This window comes from Protopterus annectens, chromosome 2.part1, assembly GCF_019279795.1.
Source record: "Protopterus annectens isolate FY-2018-M chromosome 2.part1, PAN1.0, whole genome shotgun sequence".
Lineage (NCBI taxonomy): Eukaryota > Metazoa > Chordata > Ceratodontiformes > Protopteridae > Protopterus > Protopterus annectens.
This window is the reverse complement of record NC_056729.1, coordinates 1,080,796,263-1,080,815,981: the sequence shown is the minus strand read 5'-3', so window position 1 is coordinate 1,080,815,981 and position 19,719 is coordinate 1,080,796,263. Positions and strand designations below refer to the sequence as shown.

The window sequence follows — 19,719 nt, the reverse complement described above, 5'->3', positions numbered from 1 at the left end:
CTATACTTCCCGTAGTTGTGAATGTCCCCTTTGTTCTTGAACAGTGGCACTAGTAGTCTTATTCTCCAGTTATCAGGAATATGCCTTTCTCTCCATACTGCTTTGAGTACCTGGTAAAAGAAACTGTCAAGTTAAAAAATTGATAAATAGTCAATGCTAGCAAGAAGCCTCTTCATTTCAGTAGTAGCTACCGCCAATCGAGGAAGGCAACAAAACAGCTATTGCATTTGCAATAGCAGAGTCTTAGGTGCATGGGGAGTGTATAGTAAGGCATTGAAGTGTGACGTTCAATAACTGCAAAGAGGTGTTTACAAATCACTTGGCAAATGAGGATGGGAGACTGGAAATCAACCATTATTTTCTAAGCAAAAGTAGTGATATGTTGATCTTGATATGGGAAATTATCTGGAGTCAAAAAGGGTTCTGTGAAGAACTCATAATTCCAAAGGATGTCTTCTTCTAAGCACAACAAGCAGATTCTGGGATTGGATCTATATCTGAAAATGAATATACTAAGACAATTAAGAAGTTACACTGTGGCAAGAATGTTCTAGCAGATGAGCTCCAGCTGCAAATGCTTAAGACGCAGGATATTTTTTGGGTGCCATGGTTAATTTGTCTTTTCAATGTTGCAAGTAAAACAGGACAGCAAACTATGGTTCAGGACGAGCAATGTGGATTGCAGCCATGCTGTGGAGCAGTGAATAAAATGTTTGTCCCTGCACACATATCAGATTGATAGTGGGAGCTTTCCAGTATATTCTGCACATTCTATATGTGTTTTGTAGATATGGATCATGTATACACTAGAATCTTTTATGAGGGATGCTGCAGCAGTGCAGGGATTGCAGGGTTGCTGACACACTAGATGCTGCAGTTGTGCCAAAATTTATAGTGTTAAGTTGAAGCATTTGCTGTGAGCTTAGGACTGTAAAAACTACATGTGTTGACTCCACTCATCTTTTTGATTTTTTGTTGAGATATAGATAGTGTCCAGCTTGTGGACTTGAAGGTTCCATCTCTGTAGTTTGTAGAAGATGATGCCCCCTTGGCCTTGAATGACTTTGATCTCCAGGGTGCATTGCAATGGTTCACTTCTACTATGAAATAGTTGGGTTCTAAATCAGCAGCCCCAAATATGAATTCAGGGTCCTGTCAGAAGGAAGTACAGATTGCTTTCTGCAGGTGAAGAAGAGCTACTAGTTCATTTGGAAGACATTAAGTATGCTGGGGTCTTGTTCACAAGTGAAGCTAGTGGAAGAAGTAGCGTGACCAGTGGATGGGTGCAGCAACAGAAGTATTGCAGGTTTTATACTGGACTCTGCTGGTCAGAAATGGGTCATAGGATAATGCTCTCAAACTGCAGGTCAGTTTGGCCCTATTTTTTTCTATGGACATTACATTTAAGTAGCAACAAAAAGAATGAGATCACTGATACGGCAGAAAAAATGAGGCAGATGGGCCGGATCTTTGAGACAGAGTGAGAAACTAGGCAATTGAATAGGACCATTTACTGTAGCCAGTGCTTCTCTGAGATGAGCAGAATTAGTTGAAGTGCCCTGGGCAAGATGAGGGAATATCATACATGTACCTCCCAGGGTTTAATTTCTCCATGTCTTTCATACATGCACCTCCCATTGAGGGTTTACCAGGAATGACCGAGATGGATGAGACTCCAGGACAGGCCTAGGATTTTTTTGAATGAGTTTTACCTTTCAGTTTGTCTCAGAATGCCTGGAGTTCCCAAATGATAATCTATAATGTTTTGCTGGATGTATAGAAGTCTGATGTATGTTGCTCAGCTTATTACCATCACAACACGTACTAGGACAAGTGCTTTAAAAGGCACAAGTGGATTGTTTGGCTACATCATTTTTTAATGGCAACATAACTATTGCCGAATTGTCAGTCTTTATTTCTGTACTGAATCAGTCTCATTGCAATTGATATGACTGCAGTCATGCAGCAGTCTCATTGCAATTGATATGACCTCTGTATGAAGTCAGCACTGCTAGTATATTATCAGCTCCACTTACATATATGTTGGGTTGGCTGTGACCATAATGGCTTTACTCCTGGTGATGCAAAGCATGTGTCTGCTTCTGGCATTTTTCTGTTAGGCTTGATAAGCTGACCTGCACTAGGATTCTTTTAACACCTACTAAATTTCCTTCACTCTTAGTAAACCGAAAGGACATAAATGATGGCAGTTTAATTTCCAAGCTCTCAACCTGGTGAAATGTAAATTAGAAATACATATTCAGTTCTCAGTGGGACACAATGTAATAGTTGTGCTCTACCACCTCTCAGTGTAAAGTATTTAAGTTCTCCATGGAAAAGTTCAGAAAGAGTGGAGTGATGCAGAGTACAACCTCACTCGTGATCCAGACCTCCCTGGAGCCTGATCAGAAATGGAATACTTGCCTTCAGCCTTAGGAAGTAGACTAGAATCATTGTCTATGGTTCTCACCAGGATACTCATTGATAATGCAAAAATCAGTGTGCATTACAAATGTGTCTGTCACATTGGCATTCACAGCATCTTATTCTATCTTGAATGCTCCTCAGATACAGGATTCCTGATCTGTGATCAGTTTTCAACAGACAGAGACTGAGAGACTAATCACAGTGGATAAGGTAGAGAACCCGCACTGGACAAATAACCTCCTTTTGTTTGGTTTGGATGGAGGCTCTAAGGTGGTAACATGAGGACTTACCTAGAAGAGTGCCTTGTCATTGCCTGGTGATGATTAAAAGAATGTAAAGAGCCCTGCAGTAACAACTGGTTAGTACAGACAAACATATGCTACTTATCTTAACATTTTTATTGTTATCACTAATAGAAAACTAATAGAAAAGAAAACAAATTATATTAATAACTGCCATTCACTCACACATTACATAAATCACTAACTTCCTGGCTTACATTAAACATCACTCCTCTGATTCTTGAACTATGTTGATAAAGAGCTCCTTTTGAATGTGCTGAAAGAAAGTAAGGTGCTATACTGAGCGCACAAAAAGTGGGACTGGTTCATGATTTCTCCTAGGAAGAATATACAAGAAGGAAGAAATACATCTTGTCCTACTAATAAAGCTCTGACTGTGGTCCATATAACCCCAGGTTAAATACTGGCTCTGGTGCTTGACAATGCAGGCAGACAGGATGGGTGTGCCCATGTTAAAGCGGAGGGGAGAATCTGAACTTGGACGCATGTGTGGGTTGATTTTCATGGTAGGGACTAGGGGAAACAAAAGCATGATACTGCCAATGGATGGTTAGGGCAGATGTGCAAATTTCACCCCCCTTGAGGATGTGAGTAGTGCAGTACTGGTGCCCACTGCATGACCCCATCCATGAGTTGTTTCTGGGTGTATGCAGGGTATAGGGTGGAAAAAAGGAAAAACTCTCAGACCACCCTTGATTGCTGCCAATATGATGGTACCTCTTGACTGATTCTAGCCCTCAGTAATGAGGGAATAACTGTGTCACTGACTGAAAGAGAGCTGATGATCAGCAAGCAACTGAAGCAAAAAGTGCAAAAAAAAAGGAAGACAACCTTTGCCATAGTCCATCCCTTGTGCTATATAAAGAAGACAGACTTTGCCTAAGTCCCTTCCTTGTGCTATAGAAATATGATTTTTATATATGCTAATTGCCCTGCATTCTCTTAATAAAGTGAAAAGGCACTATACACTCCTTTCTATCTACAGAGGGTAGAATTGCCTGTCTATAACAAAACATGCCCAGCACAGAACTAAACATAATACAACACAAACTTGGCTAAACAGCAAAAAAAAAAAACAAACATTGTGCTGCCACAAGAAGTTACAGAGATGGGATATGCCTCAGCTTTTTTATCAGTGACCCTTAAGCAGTATGTCTGAAGCACTTACCAAAGACTGAAATGGCTGTTTCAATTAGTAAGAAGTCAAGTTGGTCATTTGAGGATAATGCAGTAGAAAAGGTAGGTACAAAGGCAATGTTAATGGAGGCATACTTAGGGAAGCTTTGCAAAGGTACAATGTACAGGCCTAATCCTGATGCACCAGATGTCTTGGCTGAGTTATTTGATGCAGTAGCCAAGTGTAGCTTATCCAGTGCCCCTAAGTCATGGATAATGGTAGCAGAAAACAAAGGATTCATGCTTGCAGGCAATTGCCTAATTGCTTCAGAGAATCTTTATGCAGATATCCCATATGTGGTAACCCTCCTTAACATATTCCATAGCACTTCATGACTGAAAGTGAATTAGTCAAAAGCTGAACTATTGCTGGCCAACTTGACTGTTTGCAGAGCTAGTACAGAAGGATGGAGATTTGCCTTCCATTGGTGTACTTCTCTCCCAAATTATTTAAGAATGAAACTCTGCTTGCAACCTAATCACGTGGCTAGGGAGAGTCAGAAACCACTGTGAATATCCTGTTCATATCTGTGTGTGCATGACATAAACTACATCTGCATGGTGGCAGCAGAAAAGATAATGTTCTGTCTTAAGCACTGTTATATCATTCATCATTTCCTGATACCCTTACTAAAAAGTGTGAGGTGTTTAGCGGTTTAGGTTGGTTGGGGTGAAGGGATGTCAGCAAAGGTTCCAAATATGGCAAAGAAGCTAGGTTAGAAATTCTCTGCACTAGTTCATAAATCAGGGAAAAATGCGGTTGGTGCTTGGGGTGGAGGTCACTTTCGTGTTTTCAAGTAAGTTATTGATTTATGTAAACTTTTTTGAAGCAGAACGGAGGATGAAGGGAGGAGGCTTTGCAAGACTGGAGAAGTGAGAGGAGATGCTGTTTATAGTTTGGGGAGGGTGGCTCCTTGTTTAGTCTGCATTAGATTTTGAAAGGGTTTGTGATTGGTGGCTAGATTACCTTCTCCCAGCAGATTTTGGGTTTATTTAAGAGGGAAATTTGCTTGGTTTTGAGCCTCTATATGGGTTATTTAGTCAAGTTTAGGAATGTGGTAAGGGCAGCATGGTTGCCATGGTTTGGATTGTTTTTCCATGACCACCAGGCATTACTTCTTAGTTTGAGGAGTGATTAAAGATGTTTGATTAGCCATAAGGGTTGTAGCTGCTATGTTAAGTTCTTGGATGTTCAGTATGGTTGGCCATTTAAACTTTGTGATTACATAATGGCATCATATGAAAAGGAAATGTCTTATCCTTTTTTTATGTAATGCATTTCTATGCTGATGCCTCAGTTTTTTTTTTCATTACCTGATGCTATAACATGTGTCTTCTAATGGATGAATGATGAACTACTGAACACAAGACTGTCAATGTACATGGTGCATTTCCATGTTACTGCCAGTATACATGGTGCACTTCCATGCAAATGCTAATGTACATGGTGCTTTTCCATGGCTGTACCAGTGTACATGGTACACTTCCATGGTCCTGCCAGTGTGTACATGGTGTACTTCCATGACAGTTCCAGTGCACATGATGCATTTACATGGTTTTACCAGTGTACATGGTGCACTTTCATGACAGTTCTAGTGAACATGGTGCTTTTCCATGGCTCTACCAGTGTACATGGTACACTTCCATCGTTCTGCCATTGTACATGGTGTAGTTCGATGGCAGTTCTAGTGCACATGGTACTTTTACATGGCTCTACCAGTGTACATGGTGCACTTCCATGACTCTGCCTGTGTACATGGTGCACTTCCATGACCTTACCAGTGTATATGGTGCACTTCTGTAGCACTGCCAGTGTACAAAGTGTTCTTCCATGGTTCTGCCAGTGTACATGGTGCAATTCTATGGCAGTGCCAGATCACATGGTGATTTTCCATGGCTCTACCTGTGTATGTGGTGCACTTCTGTGGCTCTACCAGTATACATGGTGCACATCCATGGCACTATCAGTGTATATGGTGCACTGTGGCTCTGCCAGTGTACATGCTGTACTTCAATGGCATGGCCAGTGTATATGGTGCACTTCCATGGCACTGCCAGTGTACACAGTGCACTTCCATGGTGCTGCTAGTGTACATGGTGCACTTCCATAGGTTCATAGGTAGGTACTAGGCTATTGGCCCTAGGGCCTATATAAGCCTAGACAAAAAAGGTACCCTGGCTTTCACCACCCAAGAAAATTATTTTCCTGTGCCCCTGTCGAGCAGAGCCACAGAGGTGATCCCCGGGGTGAATTTCCTATTTCCCATCCAATCATCAATATTTTTCTTGAAGAGTGCTAATGAGGAGCTTTGTTTGATATAGATAGGTAGTTTGTTCCAGAGTATGGGAAGTCTCTGGACAGGAATCTATCTCTCCAAAAGTTCTGTTTATGGTGGTGAAAAGGTTTAGGTCCCCAGAGCGTGTAAGTCGGAGGGATTAGGATTTCATTAAGAGGAGCATGTCCAACAGCTCTGGGTTTGACATAGCTTTGTATGTTAGGCAGAGATCGCCTCTGAGTTGAGTAGGCAATATGTGATGGAGTAAAGCTGGAGCTTTTTTCAGATGGTCTGTAGGGCATCTGCTTGAGGCCTGTAATCCTATTTATATGGTATTTCTGCAGCCTTTCCAGTTGTTGTAGATGTCTTGTGAGGTACATACCAAAAGGGGCGTTGTACTCTATAATGGGTCTAATGAGTGATGAGTAGAGGGGAACAATGACCTCTTTTTTTCCTGGATGAGAAACCTTTTGTGATGAGGTGTGCCACATAGAAGGATTTCCTGACTACTGTGGCGATGTGATTATCAAAAGAAGAGGCTACTGTTCACCTATGGCCCAAGGTCTCTTATCACACTTTCAGTGTTATGTAGACTACCACCTATGTGGTAGCTCATGGGTACAGAGTTTTTACCAAAGGGGATGACAATGCACTTTTTGGCATTGAGCTTGAGGCCATGGCTTTGGCACCAGGCATCTGTCTCAGTGAGGCCCTTTTGCAGGATGTCCACATTGTTAGGAGATTCAATTATGGCTCCTAGTTTGCAGTCATCTGTGAACGTTGTCAGCTAAAGACCTTTTGTGTTAGCCTGCACTTCAGAAAAGTAGATACCAAACAGGAGAGGACCCAGGACTGAACCCTGTGGTACTCCACGTTTCAATGGTCTGAAGTCGGATTTGGAGTCTGCTACTTTCACAGTGTGGGTTCTGTCAGTGAGCCATTTGGCAACCCATCTTGTGACATAGGGATTTATACCTAGTTTAGTGAGTTTATCTATAATTCCAGAGTGGGGGTGGTGTCAAAAGCCTTGACGAGATCTAGATAGGCTGAGTGAACCACCTTACCCTCATCTACGGCTTTGGTGACTGCTTCAAAGAAGTCTGCCAGGTTTAGGAGACATGATCTGCCTTTTTTAAACCCAAACTGTGTGGGGTCCAGAGTTTGGAGATTACCAATGTCTTTGTTTAAAAGTTCCATGATGATACGTTCCATGGCCTTGCAGACCAGGCTCGTTAGGCTATTGAGACGTTAGTTCCCAGGGTCCATGGTGGCTCCACCTTTGTGGAGTGAGATAACTGTCACTGTCCATCATTCAGTGGGTACAAAGCCTGAGGTGAGGCTGTGATTGAACATGGTGCTTAGGTGGGGTGCCAGTTCATTCTGTAGTTTGTGTAGAATGCAGCCTGGGATGTTGTCAGGTATCATGGATGCTGCGTTCTTGGCTTTGGAGAGTGTGGTTTATACCTGTGCAGCCATGATTACAGGAACTTTACATTCTTCTGATATAGCGATGGGCCCTTTAGGGGGTGAGATGGGGGTAAAGTTAGCACTGAACTTATCTGCCAGGATGAGCAATATCACTCACCCCATCCAACCACTACCTTTCTTTCCATTCCACTAACTACCATAAGCCTAGTACTTATTATGCAGCAGGAACTTCTTATTGTAACATTTGTTAATGTCTGTTATGTACTTCACAGATAAAGATTCTAGTTGTCTACTGATGTACTATGTTCTTCATCTGTAAATATGTTGTAAGTAATTGCTATGTAAATTGTTAATCACTATGTAATCCAATGTAACTACTGTCTGCTTATTTTAACTGTGGAGCTTTTCTCCCTGGGCCTCCTCTGAAAATGGACCTACGTCCAGTCGGACACGCCCGGTCAACAAATATAAATAAATAAATAAATAAATAATAAATAAATAAATCAGTTGGTTGTGTATATTTGATGCCATTGTGCTGTAACTCAGAGGAAATCTGAGTGTTCCATTGAGATTCTTGACATAGCTATAGAATGCTTTGTGGTTGTCTTTAGAATCAGTGGCGATTTTGTTTTCATAACTAGCTTTGGAGGATTTTATGAGGGATCTCAGCTTCTTACTGAGGCTGACCAAGGAGTTTCTCCAATCATGGGATTTTGCTCTTTTTTGCAACATTTTCTTTCTTCTGTTGTAGAATTTGTTTATGGCAGGGGACCACCAGATTGTCTTCCTTTTTTTGGGGTATAGCATTTTGGTTCTGTTAGGGATAGTGCGATCCATGCACTCATGTAAGGGCTTATAAAGTGCATTTGTGTAGGATTCAGAAGTTGTACCTCTATTGTCCATCTGCATGGGTATTGTGAAGTTTGCCACTTCTGTCTTAAGAAGCGTGAAGTTGGCTTTGGGTAAATTTTTTTACGATGGTTTCCCTAATGGGGAGTGAGGGCAGGATGCGGATGTCTAGGGTGATTAGCTTGTGGTGGGATCTGACCAATGAGGAATTGACCTCTGGTGTGGAACACCGGTCGCCAGTGTTGGTAATGACTAGGTCTAGGATATTGCGGCCCCTGGTGGGGGTGTGGATAAGTTTATCCAAGGCACTGGAATTTACGAATTCCAGAAACCATTGAGTAAAAGAGTTGGTACATGAATAGTTTTTCCAGTTAATGGTGGGCTAGTTGAAATTGCCCATTATTAGGGTGTTGGATTGTACCCTAATATTTCCTAGTGTATCAAGAAATGAAGATTGGGAATCCTGAGGTATGGTGGGGGATCTGTAGCAAGTTACAATTTGGATTGTGGCCTTGCCCAGAGTTAGTTGCACTTGGATAATCTTGGCTGCATTATGCTGAGCAACTAGCTTGGAGGTGTGGATATCCTTAATGAATATGGATACGCCTCTGCCTTTAATGTTTCGGTCCAGGTTAGGTAGCCAAAAGGTGTGGTATGAATTATAGCCTGGTAATGCAGGGGTGCTCTCTGGAGCCTTGAACCAAGTCTCTGTCAATGCACAGATGTCGATGTTCTCCATTTTAAGGAGTGCCTCTAGTGAATGCATTTTGAGGTTTAGACTTGCATTGAGTAGCACTACCCTCAGATTTTGCTTGCTTGTACCTGTTACGGTGGTGAATTTGTCATTTAAACCTTGCCTAAAAAAGGCACTATAGGGTTGGCAAGAGCCTTAGCCAGTATCTGGAATCCCAAAGGTGACAGATGCAGGCCATCTCTGGCAAAGCATCTTGGTCTGTCGATCATGTCATCCCAGGCAGACAGATACTGGATCCCCTTAGAATGACACCAGAAGCTTAGCCAATTGTTGAAGTCAATCATTTTGTCATTGTACTGTGGTATCATTCTGGGTGATGGCAGGATGCTACTCAGGGCTAGGGTCATACCTGCCTGGGCTACAATATCGGATAGATCCTCCATGTCTCTTTTCATGTAGTCCAGGGAGGTACATCTCAGGTCATTCACACCAACATGGGCAATGACAGAGTCATATTCGTACTTGTTGTGGAGTGACCTGAGTGAGTGCATTATATGGTGGATCCTGGCACCTGACAGGCAGCTGTCAGTAACTTTCTCCTTGTTTAGCCTGGTGAGTGGAACATCAATGTGCCTGACTATTGAGTCATTTATGACTAGAGTGTTGGGTACGCTGTTATGCTGCATGGGCTGTGGTTGAGTGGCACACTGAATTTGTGGGCTATGTGTCATTTGGGTTGTGTTAGGGGGCGGAGGCTGCTTGCTTTTCTGCTTTGAAGGTCTCTGTTGCTTGAGCAGATTTTTATTGAGAGCCTCCATGAATGTAGGTGCATATTTTGTGTTTTTATGTGTGCATTTTGATGGTGTAAGTTTTGAGGAACTATGTGATGAGTGTGGTGTGGTGCAAGTGTTTACCTTCTCCTCTTGACTGTCTAGTCTAGTCTTGGGTGAAGAGAGCTTTGCTTTGGCTATATAAGTGCATCTCTCACAGGTTGTAGTGTTGGGTAGTAGGAGGAGAGGGTTGTCTGTGTACATGAGGCAATTGCTGCATTGCCTCAAGATGCCCAGATTCATCATGTAGACAGGAGAAAACACCGGGTGCTGACCCTTAGACATGCCTGGATAGGTGCTTATTTATTAAGTACTAAAAACTGTTTTCTCTAGACAAGTGAGGAAAGTTGAGTGCTGTAGTAAATTGTAGCTTATTTATTGCTTACAACAAGTTCTGAACAAGTGCTGAGCTAAAAAAAAAAAAAAAACAGATTTGAGTGCTAAAACTAAAAAACTAGCTAGTTATAAGGGAAATTTTGAAGAGCAGACTTTATGGCATCAGGAATAGTTTAACCCTAGCTAAGTGGCAATGCATAAAGTGTATTTTTTTCTTTTTAATATAACAGTAGCAAATGAGCAAACTGATTTAAACAAATTAACCAATTAACCAATAAAAAGCTAAAAACTGAGCCCCGTTCCAGCAGTCTTCGATCAGACATGTTCTAACTGCACACTACTGCCACTAGGGTGCAGTGCATGGAAACCTTCTCCAAAAAAGATGGTCTGGATTAGTGCTCAAATTATACAAACGAAGCTAGATTCATCAGGTCTGAATTTAGTCTATGCTACAGCAAACTAGGCGTACCAATTTCAGAAAGAAACAGTTCAAATAAGCAGGCAAAATAAGCCTTTAAGCAGAAACTTCCAGCTCAGAAGGGTAGAATCTACCCTCTCTTCCCACAAGAGTGCAGACCACACCTTCTTAATGTAAAATAACTGGTCCAAACCCCAAGTGCTTAAACCAGAACTAATACTCTTTTAGTATAACAGACACTAAGCCTTCAATCAGCAACTCCCAACTTAAGAAGGAGGTAAGCTACTTGCCCTGCCACAACAGTGCAGACCACAAACTTTCTTAATATAAAACAACTGGTCTAAAGCCCAAGTGCTTCAACTGAAGGCTTAGAATAACAGTTACAATTTAATCAGGCTACTAACAAGCAGTAATAAATGCAGCAGAGTAAATGCAATTAAGTACATTTAAGAAAAAGCAGCAAAAGCAAAATAAAGTAATAAAGTAGGCAGAAACACAAATACAGTAAAAGCAGATGAATAAAGAGCAATTTTTGTTTTATATAACAATAGAAAACGAGCAAACTGATTTAAACAAATTATCCAATTAACCATTTAAATAGCTCAAAACTGATCCTTGTTCCAGCAGTCTTCAATCAGACAAGTTCTAACTGCACACTCCTGCCACTAGGGTGATGGGGAACCTTCTCCAAAAAGAAGGCCTGGATTAGTGCTCAAGTTAAACAAACAAAGCTAGATTCAGCATGCCTGAATCTAGTCTATGCTATAGCAAACAAGGTACACCAATTTCAGAAAGAAACAGTTCAAATAAGCAGGCACAATAAGCCTTTAACCAGAAATTCACAGGTCAGAAGGGCAAAATCTAGCCTTTCTTCCCACAAGAGTGCAGACCACAAACATTCTTAATGAAGAATAACTGACCTGAAGTCCAAGTGCTTAATCCAGAACTAATACACTTTTAGAATAACAGACACTGTGCCTTCAATCAGCAATTCCCAACTTAGAAGTATGTAAGCTACCTGTCTTGCCACAACAGTGCAGACCACACACTTTCTTAATGTAAAACAACTGGTCTGAACCCAAGTGCTTAAACCAAAAGGTTTAGAAGAGGCAAACACAAAATAAAGTGTAATTTTTTTAAGTAAAGTGCAAGGAGAGAGGAAGGAAGAGCAGAAAATAAATTCAAGGTTAAGAACCAAAAAAACAGTTTCAGGACAGATGAGAAACAGAAAATAATGCTAGAAAATATATAAAATAATTCAGTCAGGCAAAAAAATAATTCAGTCAGGCAAATTAAGAGAATGCAGAACTATGAAAGGTTAAAATGCCAAGAAATATACTTATCAATCAGCGATATATTTCCAGATTGTTTGAGAATCACACTTCAGGTAGAACACCAGGAGTTTCTAACAGTGTCTCTGCCAGTGTACATGTTGTACTTCTATGGCTCTGCCAGTGTACATGATGCACTTCCATGTCGTTGCCAGTATACATGGTGCACATCCATGTCAGTGCTAGTGTACATGGTGCTTTTCCATGGCTCTACCAGGGTACATGGTGCACTTCCACAGTTCTGCCAGTGTACATGGTGTACTAACATGGCAGTACCAGTGCACATGGTGATTTTACATAGCTCTACTAGTGTACATGGTGCACTTCCATGGCACTACCAGTGTATATGGTGCACTTCCTTGGCACTGACAGTATACACAGTGCTCTTTCATGGTGCTGCCAGTGTATGTGGGGCACTTCCATGGCAGTGCCAGTGCACATGGTGCTTTTCCATGGCTCTACATGTGTACATGGTGCACTTCTATGGCTCTGTCAGTGTACATGATGCACTTCCATGGCAATACCAGTGTATATGGTGCACTTTCATGGCACTTCCAGTATGCACAATGCACTTCCATGGTGCTGCCACTGTACATGGTGCACTTGCATGGCAGTGCCAGTCCACATGTTGCTTTTCCATGGCTCTACCTGTGTATGTGATGCACTTTGTTCGCTCTGCCAATGTGTATGGTGTACTTCCATGGCCCTGCCAATGTACATGGTGCATTTTCATGACATTGCCAGTGTACATGGTATTCTTCCATAGCAAATTAGCTCACTGCAGTTTATGACATTTTTGCTCCCTATGTTATACATCCCTTTTACAATGAAAAGTATCTGTGTAGTAGGCTTTTTATTTTCATGTAAGAGAGAGAACACATTGTGGTGTAGCATAAAATAATGCTTAGCCCTTCCATGCCTAGAGTTGCATTGCAGCTGGACTCTGTAAGCACATGGAAGCACAAGCTCACCTTTGGGTTGGCATTACTGTCCTCCATCAGCAGTGCACCTTTTAACCACAACAGGTAGAGAGTTAAGAATATGCAGAAACTCATAAATGCCAGTGGCTAATGCCCACTATCTCCAACTCATATGACTTTTGCTTCTTGTAATTTATTGCAATGGATAAAAGATTTATAGATGTTTGGTGAATGTGGCTAATTCATCCCTTGGGACAGCAGTCACAGTAAAAAAAGAAAAGAATAATCAAAAGACAGCAGCAGTGCAATTAAGTATTTAATTGGCAAATACTAGCTTCATATTTAAGTTCATTTTAGTATTGTGAGAAAAAAATTACAGCAATTATTTTTGATGTGAGTTAGATAACTTTTTGAAGATACAGAATTTCTATGAGTTGCAGGACTAACACTGAAACAGTAAATTATGTATCTGCAAAATAAATTAAAATAAATAAATAAAAGTCTTGCTATTTCATTGGAGAAATGCAATTTTATTTAAAAATGTGTTTATTAAGTGCTTACATTTTTTTTTAGAATCACTTTCATATTTTTAGATATACATAACTGGTATCAACTGATCAGATCAGCTGGAAAAATGCACCTTGCAAATTTAAGGCTGTAAATGTGCTATGCAGGTTTTGAATAATATGCCTCAATTCATATTAGTCACTTTTGCTAAATTAAATGTTTGTGGTTTTATCTTTTAGCTACCAGGTGTTACTTCCATTTTACAACTAACACTGTATTTTTTTTTATTTATTTTAACATTTGTTGACGGGGAATGTCTGACTAGGTTCCACAGAACCTGTTTTCAGCGGAGGCCCAGGGAGAAATGCTCCAGATGCATGTCTTTGGAATGTGGGAGGAAACCGGAGTACCTGGAGGAAACCCACGCAAACACAGGGAGAACATGCAAACTCCACACAGAAGGCACCCCAGCCGAGAATCGAACCAGAGAACCTCTTGCTGTGAGGTGACAATGTTAACCACTGCACCACTGTGCCACCCAATGAATGCACATGGAAATCCAACATTTGAAATTTCTACAGAAAAGAAAAACACTACCTGTTCATTCTGATTTCCCAACCCCCCCCCCAAAAAAAAAAAAAAAAAAAAAAATGTGAACTTAAGAGCAGATTTTATCTGTGGTTTTCATGGTTAGGGTAGCATCATGAGTGCCCCTTGTTGCTGTTTCTTAATATAACAGATTTGTATCCAAGTGTAATGAATGTGAAAACCTCTGACAAAATATAGCTATAGCTTGCATCAGACTATACGAATTGTGTTATTTAATGGTGTATTTTGTCTCTTTGCAGCACATGGAGTATCAGATGGAATTCATTCTTCAAGCAACGTATCTTCAAGGGCATATTCAGTCCTTTCTTAGTGGACTACTTAAAAATCTGACAGTACATGCAAACAGTTCTGATTACATGCTATTATTATTTTAAGGGAAGGGGGTTATATTTAAAATGAAAAGTTAGAGACCCTTGTCTGAATATAAAAACAGAACAAGATCTGAGTGTAGGTGACTGCCTGTTATCATATGACTTATCATAATTACGCATACGATGGCCATCATTATTTTGGCTTAACAGTGGCTTTCAACTAGACATTTGGATTAAGCTGACATAGACTGAATGCCTGATTTTTTTTTTTTTTTTGTGGCCAGGATTCTTTCTTCAGTGATGGGTTTTATTTCCTTGTGTCATTTAATCTCTTTTTTTCTTTTGCTTCATGAAAATGTGTTTCTGTTTGCAAATGTTAACTCTCCTAAGAGATAGAAATTATGTTTGACTGACTTTCTAATTAGTGGAATACCTGAATCATACAAAATTGCATTGGTAGTAAAATGAAAGATATAGTTCCACAGTTGCACCTTACTGCCTTCTTACATTCTTACATTCATCCACCTTGTCAAAAAAATATAATGTTCTTACATATCACTATTTTCACTGCATAGCTATGCTTACTGAAAAAGTATACAGCACAAGTGAACTCCATTTCCCCAAATGACAGCCCTGTTACATATCACAACCATTTTTTTGTTCCCTTTCAAAAACATCAGGGTTGCAGCTGTAGTCGCTTTCAAGTGATTTTTATAAAGCTTTAAGACTATCCCCTCTCCAAGATATTACTACATTTATTTATTATTAATTTAAGTTTGTTAACTGGGCTGAAATCCTGATACATGACCATTTTCAATCACTACCCAAACAATGATAGAATGTAACAAGGTAAATTAAAAGAAGCGGATAATGAAAACAATCACTAGAATAAATATAAATACATTGAGTAACCTATGCATAACATTAGGCATTAGTTGTTCATACATTTGTGTCCAAGATGTAAGTTGAAAATATCAGCACTGGTAAGGTGGTTTAAGGATATACCCATAGAAGGTGAATTGGAGTTAATCTAATATTCCTAACACAAAAAACGTGGAACTTAGACATGATATGATACCTTTTATTGGACCAACATAGGTTTTGCAATTACCCAAGCTTTCAAACTGATTTAAGGCCTTTGCCAGGAGATATTTGACATTTTCTTTGTGTTTTCTGCTAGTAGGCCAAAGTGCCATCTCTTTATTTTTTTCCTCCTAACATTCCTGGTATACTATTCATCACCTGCACTGTATGAGTACTGATAAACCTCATATGTCTTTTTCTATTTCAGACAAATATCTTCTTTTATATTTTGTCATCTCTTTCTGTGACAAAAACATTAGGAACTGAACAATATCTTAAATTGTGATTCAACACAGTGCTCTTCACTGAAAAACATGCCCTTATACCTCAGAAAAGGCTGTTTTGTTTTAAAAAGACCCTTCCCACTAGCAATCACCATACACTGAGAATATGTTTCTTTCAGTGTATTGCTGAGTTGGGAAAGAGTATAAAAAAACTGAAGATGTAAGAGTGACATGTCCTTTCTTATTTATGAAGTGTAACACGCTTTGTCTACTGCAGGGAAGGAGGAAAAAAACAGGATTTGTGTGTTATATCTGCACTTACTGTAATTTCCCAAATAACTGCAGTTTCAGCAACATTTCCTTAATAAAGTACAATTCAATGAGTTACACGTTTGGAAAACTGTCAGTCTGGTTTGGTAGACAAGTACTGATTATTTGCAGTATCATTGCTAGGTTTTATGGACACAAATTAGTTGCCTCTTTTTCACAGTTGTGCAGGCATGGGGTTAGTTTTATCAAGTAATGCCAACACTGGTGGGTTTTGTGGAGATAGCTTGTCAGTCTATAAACATCATCTCATTCCTCCTGCCATACTCTGATATGGCAACTTTGTTTCATTTAGTGTGTTACCATCAGGTTATGCATTGACTTCTCACAGTGGGCATGTTTATTTTCATTACAAGCATTAACATACTTAAATTGCATTTTTGTAGTGAAAACTGTGACAGAGTATGGCTAGAGGCTTTATATACTTAATGGTCCTTTTGTGATGGTAGAGAAAGTATTGACAGAACATGCCTAAAGTGAGCTATACATTAAGCTGGCAATATTGCATTTGACTGCTGCAAGATGTTCAATTTACTGTCATACAAACTTGGACAGACAAAATAATTTTACCTAGGGAGCTTTTGGAAACAATCTATATTGTCATATATAAAATTAACAAATATGCTTTTTGAAATACTGTAATTCTGGGGTTCTGTGATATAAATGTAAATTTCATGTTGGTGTTTGTGCTATAATTACTATATGCAGTAATTATTGTACCTTATTGTAACTATGTTGTTCAATAAACCATTATCATTATATATTTTCTTTTCTTTATTTCAGAACTGGGAATTATACCCTTAATGTGATATTTAAATATAAGTATTTGATGTTGCACTTGTGTCATTACGTCTTTAGTGAATACAGGACATTTATTGTGATCTCTAATAGAACCACAGGATAAATAGTGTGCAAATAAATAAATAGAATAAGTAAATAAATAAAAAAATATTGAAAAACTTGCAGGGATACTGCTAAATTTCTGAACATTAAAGATGATTCAGGAAATGTACTAGGGGCCAGAAAATCTGAAAACATGGGATGAGGCTACTAAATGCAGATCTCCAGGCCCTGTTGATCTTTCAGAATTGTGAAATGGTGGAATTATTTTGTAATTAGTTATTAATCAGACAAGCTTATTGGAGTTGACTGGAGCTTTAAACAAAAAAAAAAGTCAGTGCCTGTGTTGTAGCCAATACTGTGAAGATCTGCATCATCGACAAACAGAAGGTATTGTGGCTTTATAGTATTAGGTTAAGGTTGCTGCAGATTTACATTATCATGATGACAATGGCCTAGGTCCTACATGAAAGAACTGAAGGTATGATCCAACGGGTTACTAGACTACTACAGTATTTAATGGGGAGTGCATATTGTATTTCAGTCAAGAACATGTATTTCATGGGCTGTTCAGAAGTCAAGTTATTACATGATTCAGTCATTTATTCGATCATATAGCATCAACTGACAATACTGAAACACTTCTGTTAAAATCTCAGTGAGTACTTGAAAGGGAGAAGTGGCCAAGAGATGAACTGGCCTGCCTCATTGCTCTGTTCTTCAATATAGAACCTCAGAAGGTGTACCTGGACCTCACATCAGCACTTGTCAGTGATTATCAAATAATAACTAAATTCCTTGCTTTACTTCATGCAAAAGACTCATGAGTGTTGAGCATTTCCATGCATAGGATTCAAAGGCATTTTAAGACAATTCATTGGTGTGATCATCAATGCCTTGCCATTACCCACCTGCAATCTGTAATCCCTTCCTCGTGGAGGGCTAAGACAATAAGTCCCAGGATAAATTTAAGGGAACCATCCAGTCATTCATATTGTTATTGAAAAATAAAAATGTATCTTACTGCCTAGCCTGTAAAGGCAGTTTATTCCAGACATGTGGAATTTGCTGTGTAATTATTCTGTCTCTCTATCATGTTCTGTTTATCTGCTGGTGGAGATTAAGATCCATAGTTCTGGTGTTTTCTAAGATACTATTTAGTGGAAATGTACAAGATCAAGGACAATATGGTCTCTAATGGTAGTTGGTGAGGTGCAGATCACCCCTCAAGAGCATTTAGGATATTGTGTGAACAGATAAAGCTTCTAGCCTCTCTTGGTAGCTCAAGCTCTAAAAGCATGAAGTCTCATTAGTTAGGAACTCCAGGGCTTCATTAGTTGTTTGATATGCTGATTGAGGTGCATCCCAAATGGGGCACTATACTCTATTATTGCTTTAGTCAATGCTGAATGTAAGAAAATATGAACATTATTAGATCTGGATGTTTTGGATGATATGCTTGGAGACTTCCCAGACTCTGGAATAGACTGCCTATACATGTCACGCAGTGCTCCTCTTTGGCCCTCTTCAAAAGGAATCTTGATGATTGGATGGGAGATAGGAAATTCGCCCTGCTAGACAGGGGTCCAGGGAAGCAAATATTGTGGGAAGAAATTGCCAGGGAATTGTTATGGCTAGGCTTGTATAGGCCCTAGGGCCAATAGCCTAGTACCAACCTATGAACCTCTGAGGTATTAGTTGTGCTAAGGAGAAATATTTTCTGACTACAGTTACCACATGATGGTCAAAGGAGAGAGAATTATCAGCCTTGGTACCCAGGTCCCTGATTACATTTTTCTATGCTAGTGAACTATAGTCTATATATTGGTTGTAGAGTCTGTTACCAAATGTAACAATACTATGCTTTTTTCAATTTTAATTTTAGCCTATTTTCAGTACACCAGGTATTAACTATGCAAGATTCTTCCTGAAATGCACAGTTGACAGATGGGGTCTTTACAATAACACCCAGTTTGCACATATCTGCAAACATAGTTTATTAGAAGTCCTGTTTTTTTTTTTTTTAGTTTGAAAATCAGGTAAGTGCTGAAAAGGATGGGTCCTAGTACAGAGCTTGGGGGGACTCCACTGATAACCCTAATGCTTTCAGATGACGCACTTGCAACATGATCTAAGTGGGTTCTGTCCTTTACCCAGTTTGCTGTTCACCTTACTACATAAGGATCTATATTTAAAGTGTTTTTTATTACTCACAATGCCTGCATGGAGTATGGTGTAAAATGATTTGGTTATGTCAAGATATGCTGTGTGAACAGCATAAGCACTGACAACAGACTGACTAGCTCAAGGAAGTTAACTAGGTTTAATAGACAGGATCTGTCTAACTTCATGAGCTCTTGGTGTTATAATCAGTGAGATCAGTTATGATGTGCTCCATATCTTTGCAGATCAGACTGACAATGCTGAGGGATCTAAGGCTACCTATGTGGAAGGGTATCACTACACTACTGTGGTTTAAATCAGGAATAAATCATTTGGCTAAGCTCAGGCTAACATTTTTTTGAGATGTTCAGAGAGAGCATGTTTGGCAGTATTTATTAAACATGCAGATATGTTGCCAGATGCTATAGAAGAAATATTTTTAGACTTTTATGATAACCTTTAGAACATATTCCTTGGTAATTGCTGGGACTTTTAGTAATTCTAGAATATGTGACATTTTGATAAATGTTTTGGGGTAAAGATTGAATTAAAACATAATGAATATCTGACCATCACAGCTTAGGATAAAGCAAAAACATCAATAAAACAAATAAAACACAGTGGTTAGCACTTTCACTGTGTAGTTTTTAACATTTTACACTGTCATT

General features: G+C 39.5%; 1 protein-coding gene across 1 annotated transcript in view; it reads left to right on the top strand.

Annotated features, from left to right (window-relative positions):
• The window catches only part of LOC122794936 (adhesion G-protein coupled receptor F1-like), a 596,440-nt gene extending 579,651 nt beyond the window's left edge, over positions 1–16,789 (top strand). Inside the window, exon 10 of the mRNA XM_044063531.1 lies at positions 14,343–16,789. Coding sequence (XP_043919466.1) covers positions 14,343–14,413 — 71 coding nt within the window. The 3' untranslated portion in view covers positions 14,414–16,789. The remainder of the gene's footprint in view (positions 1–14,342) is intronic.
• The last annotated feature ends 2,930 nt before the right edge of the window (positions 16,790–19,719 follow it).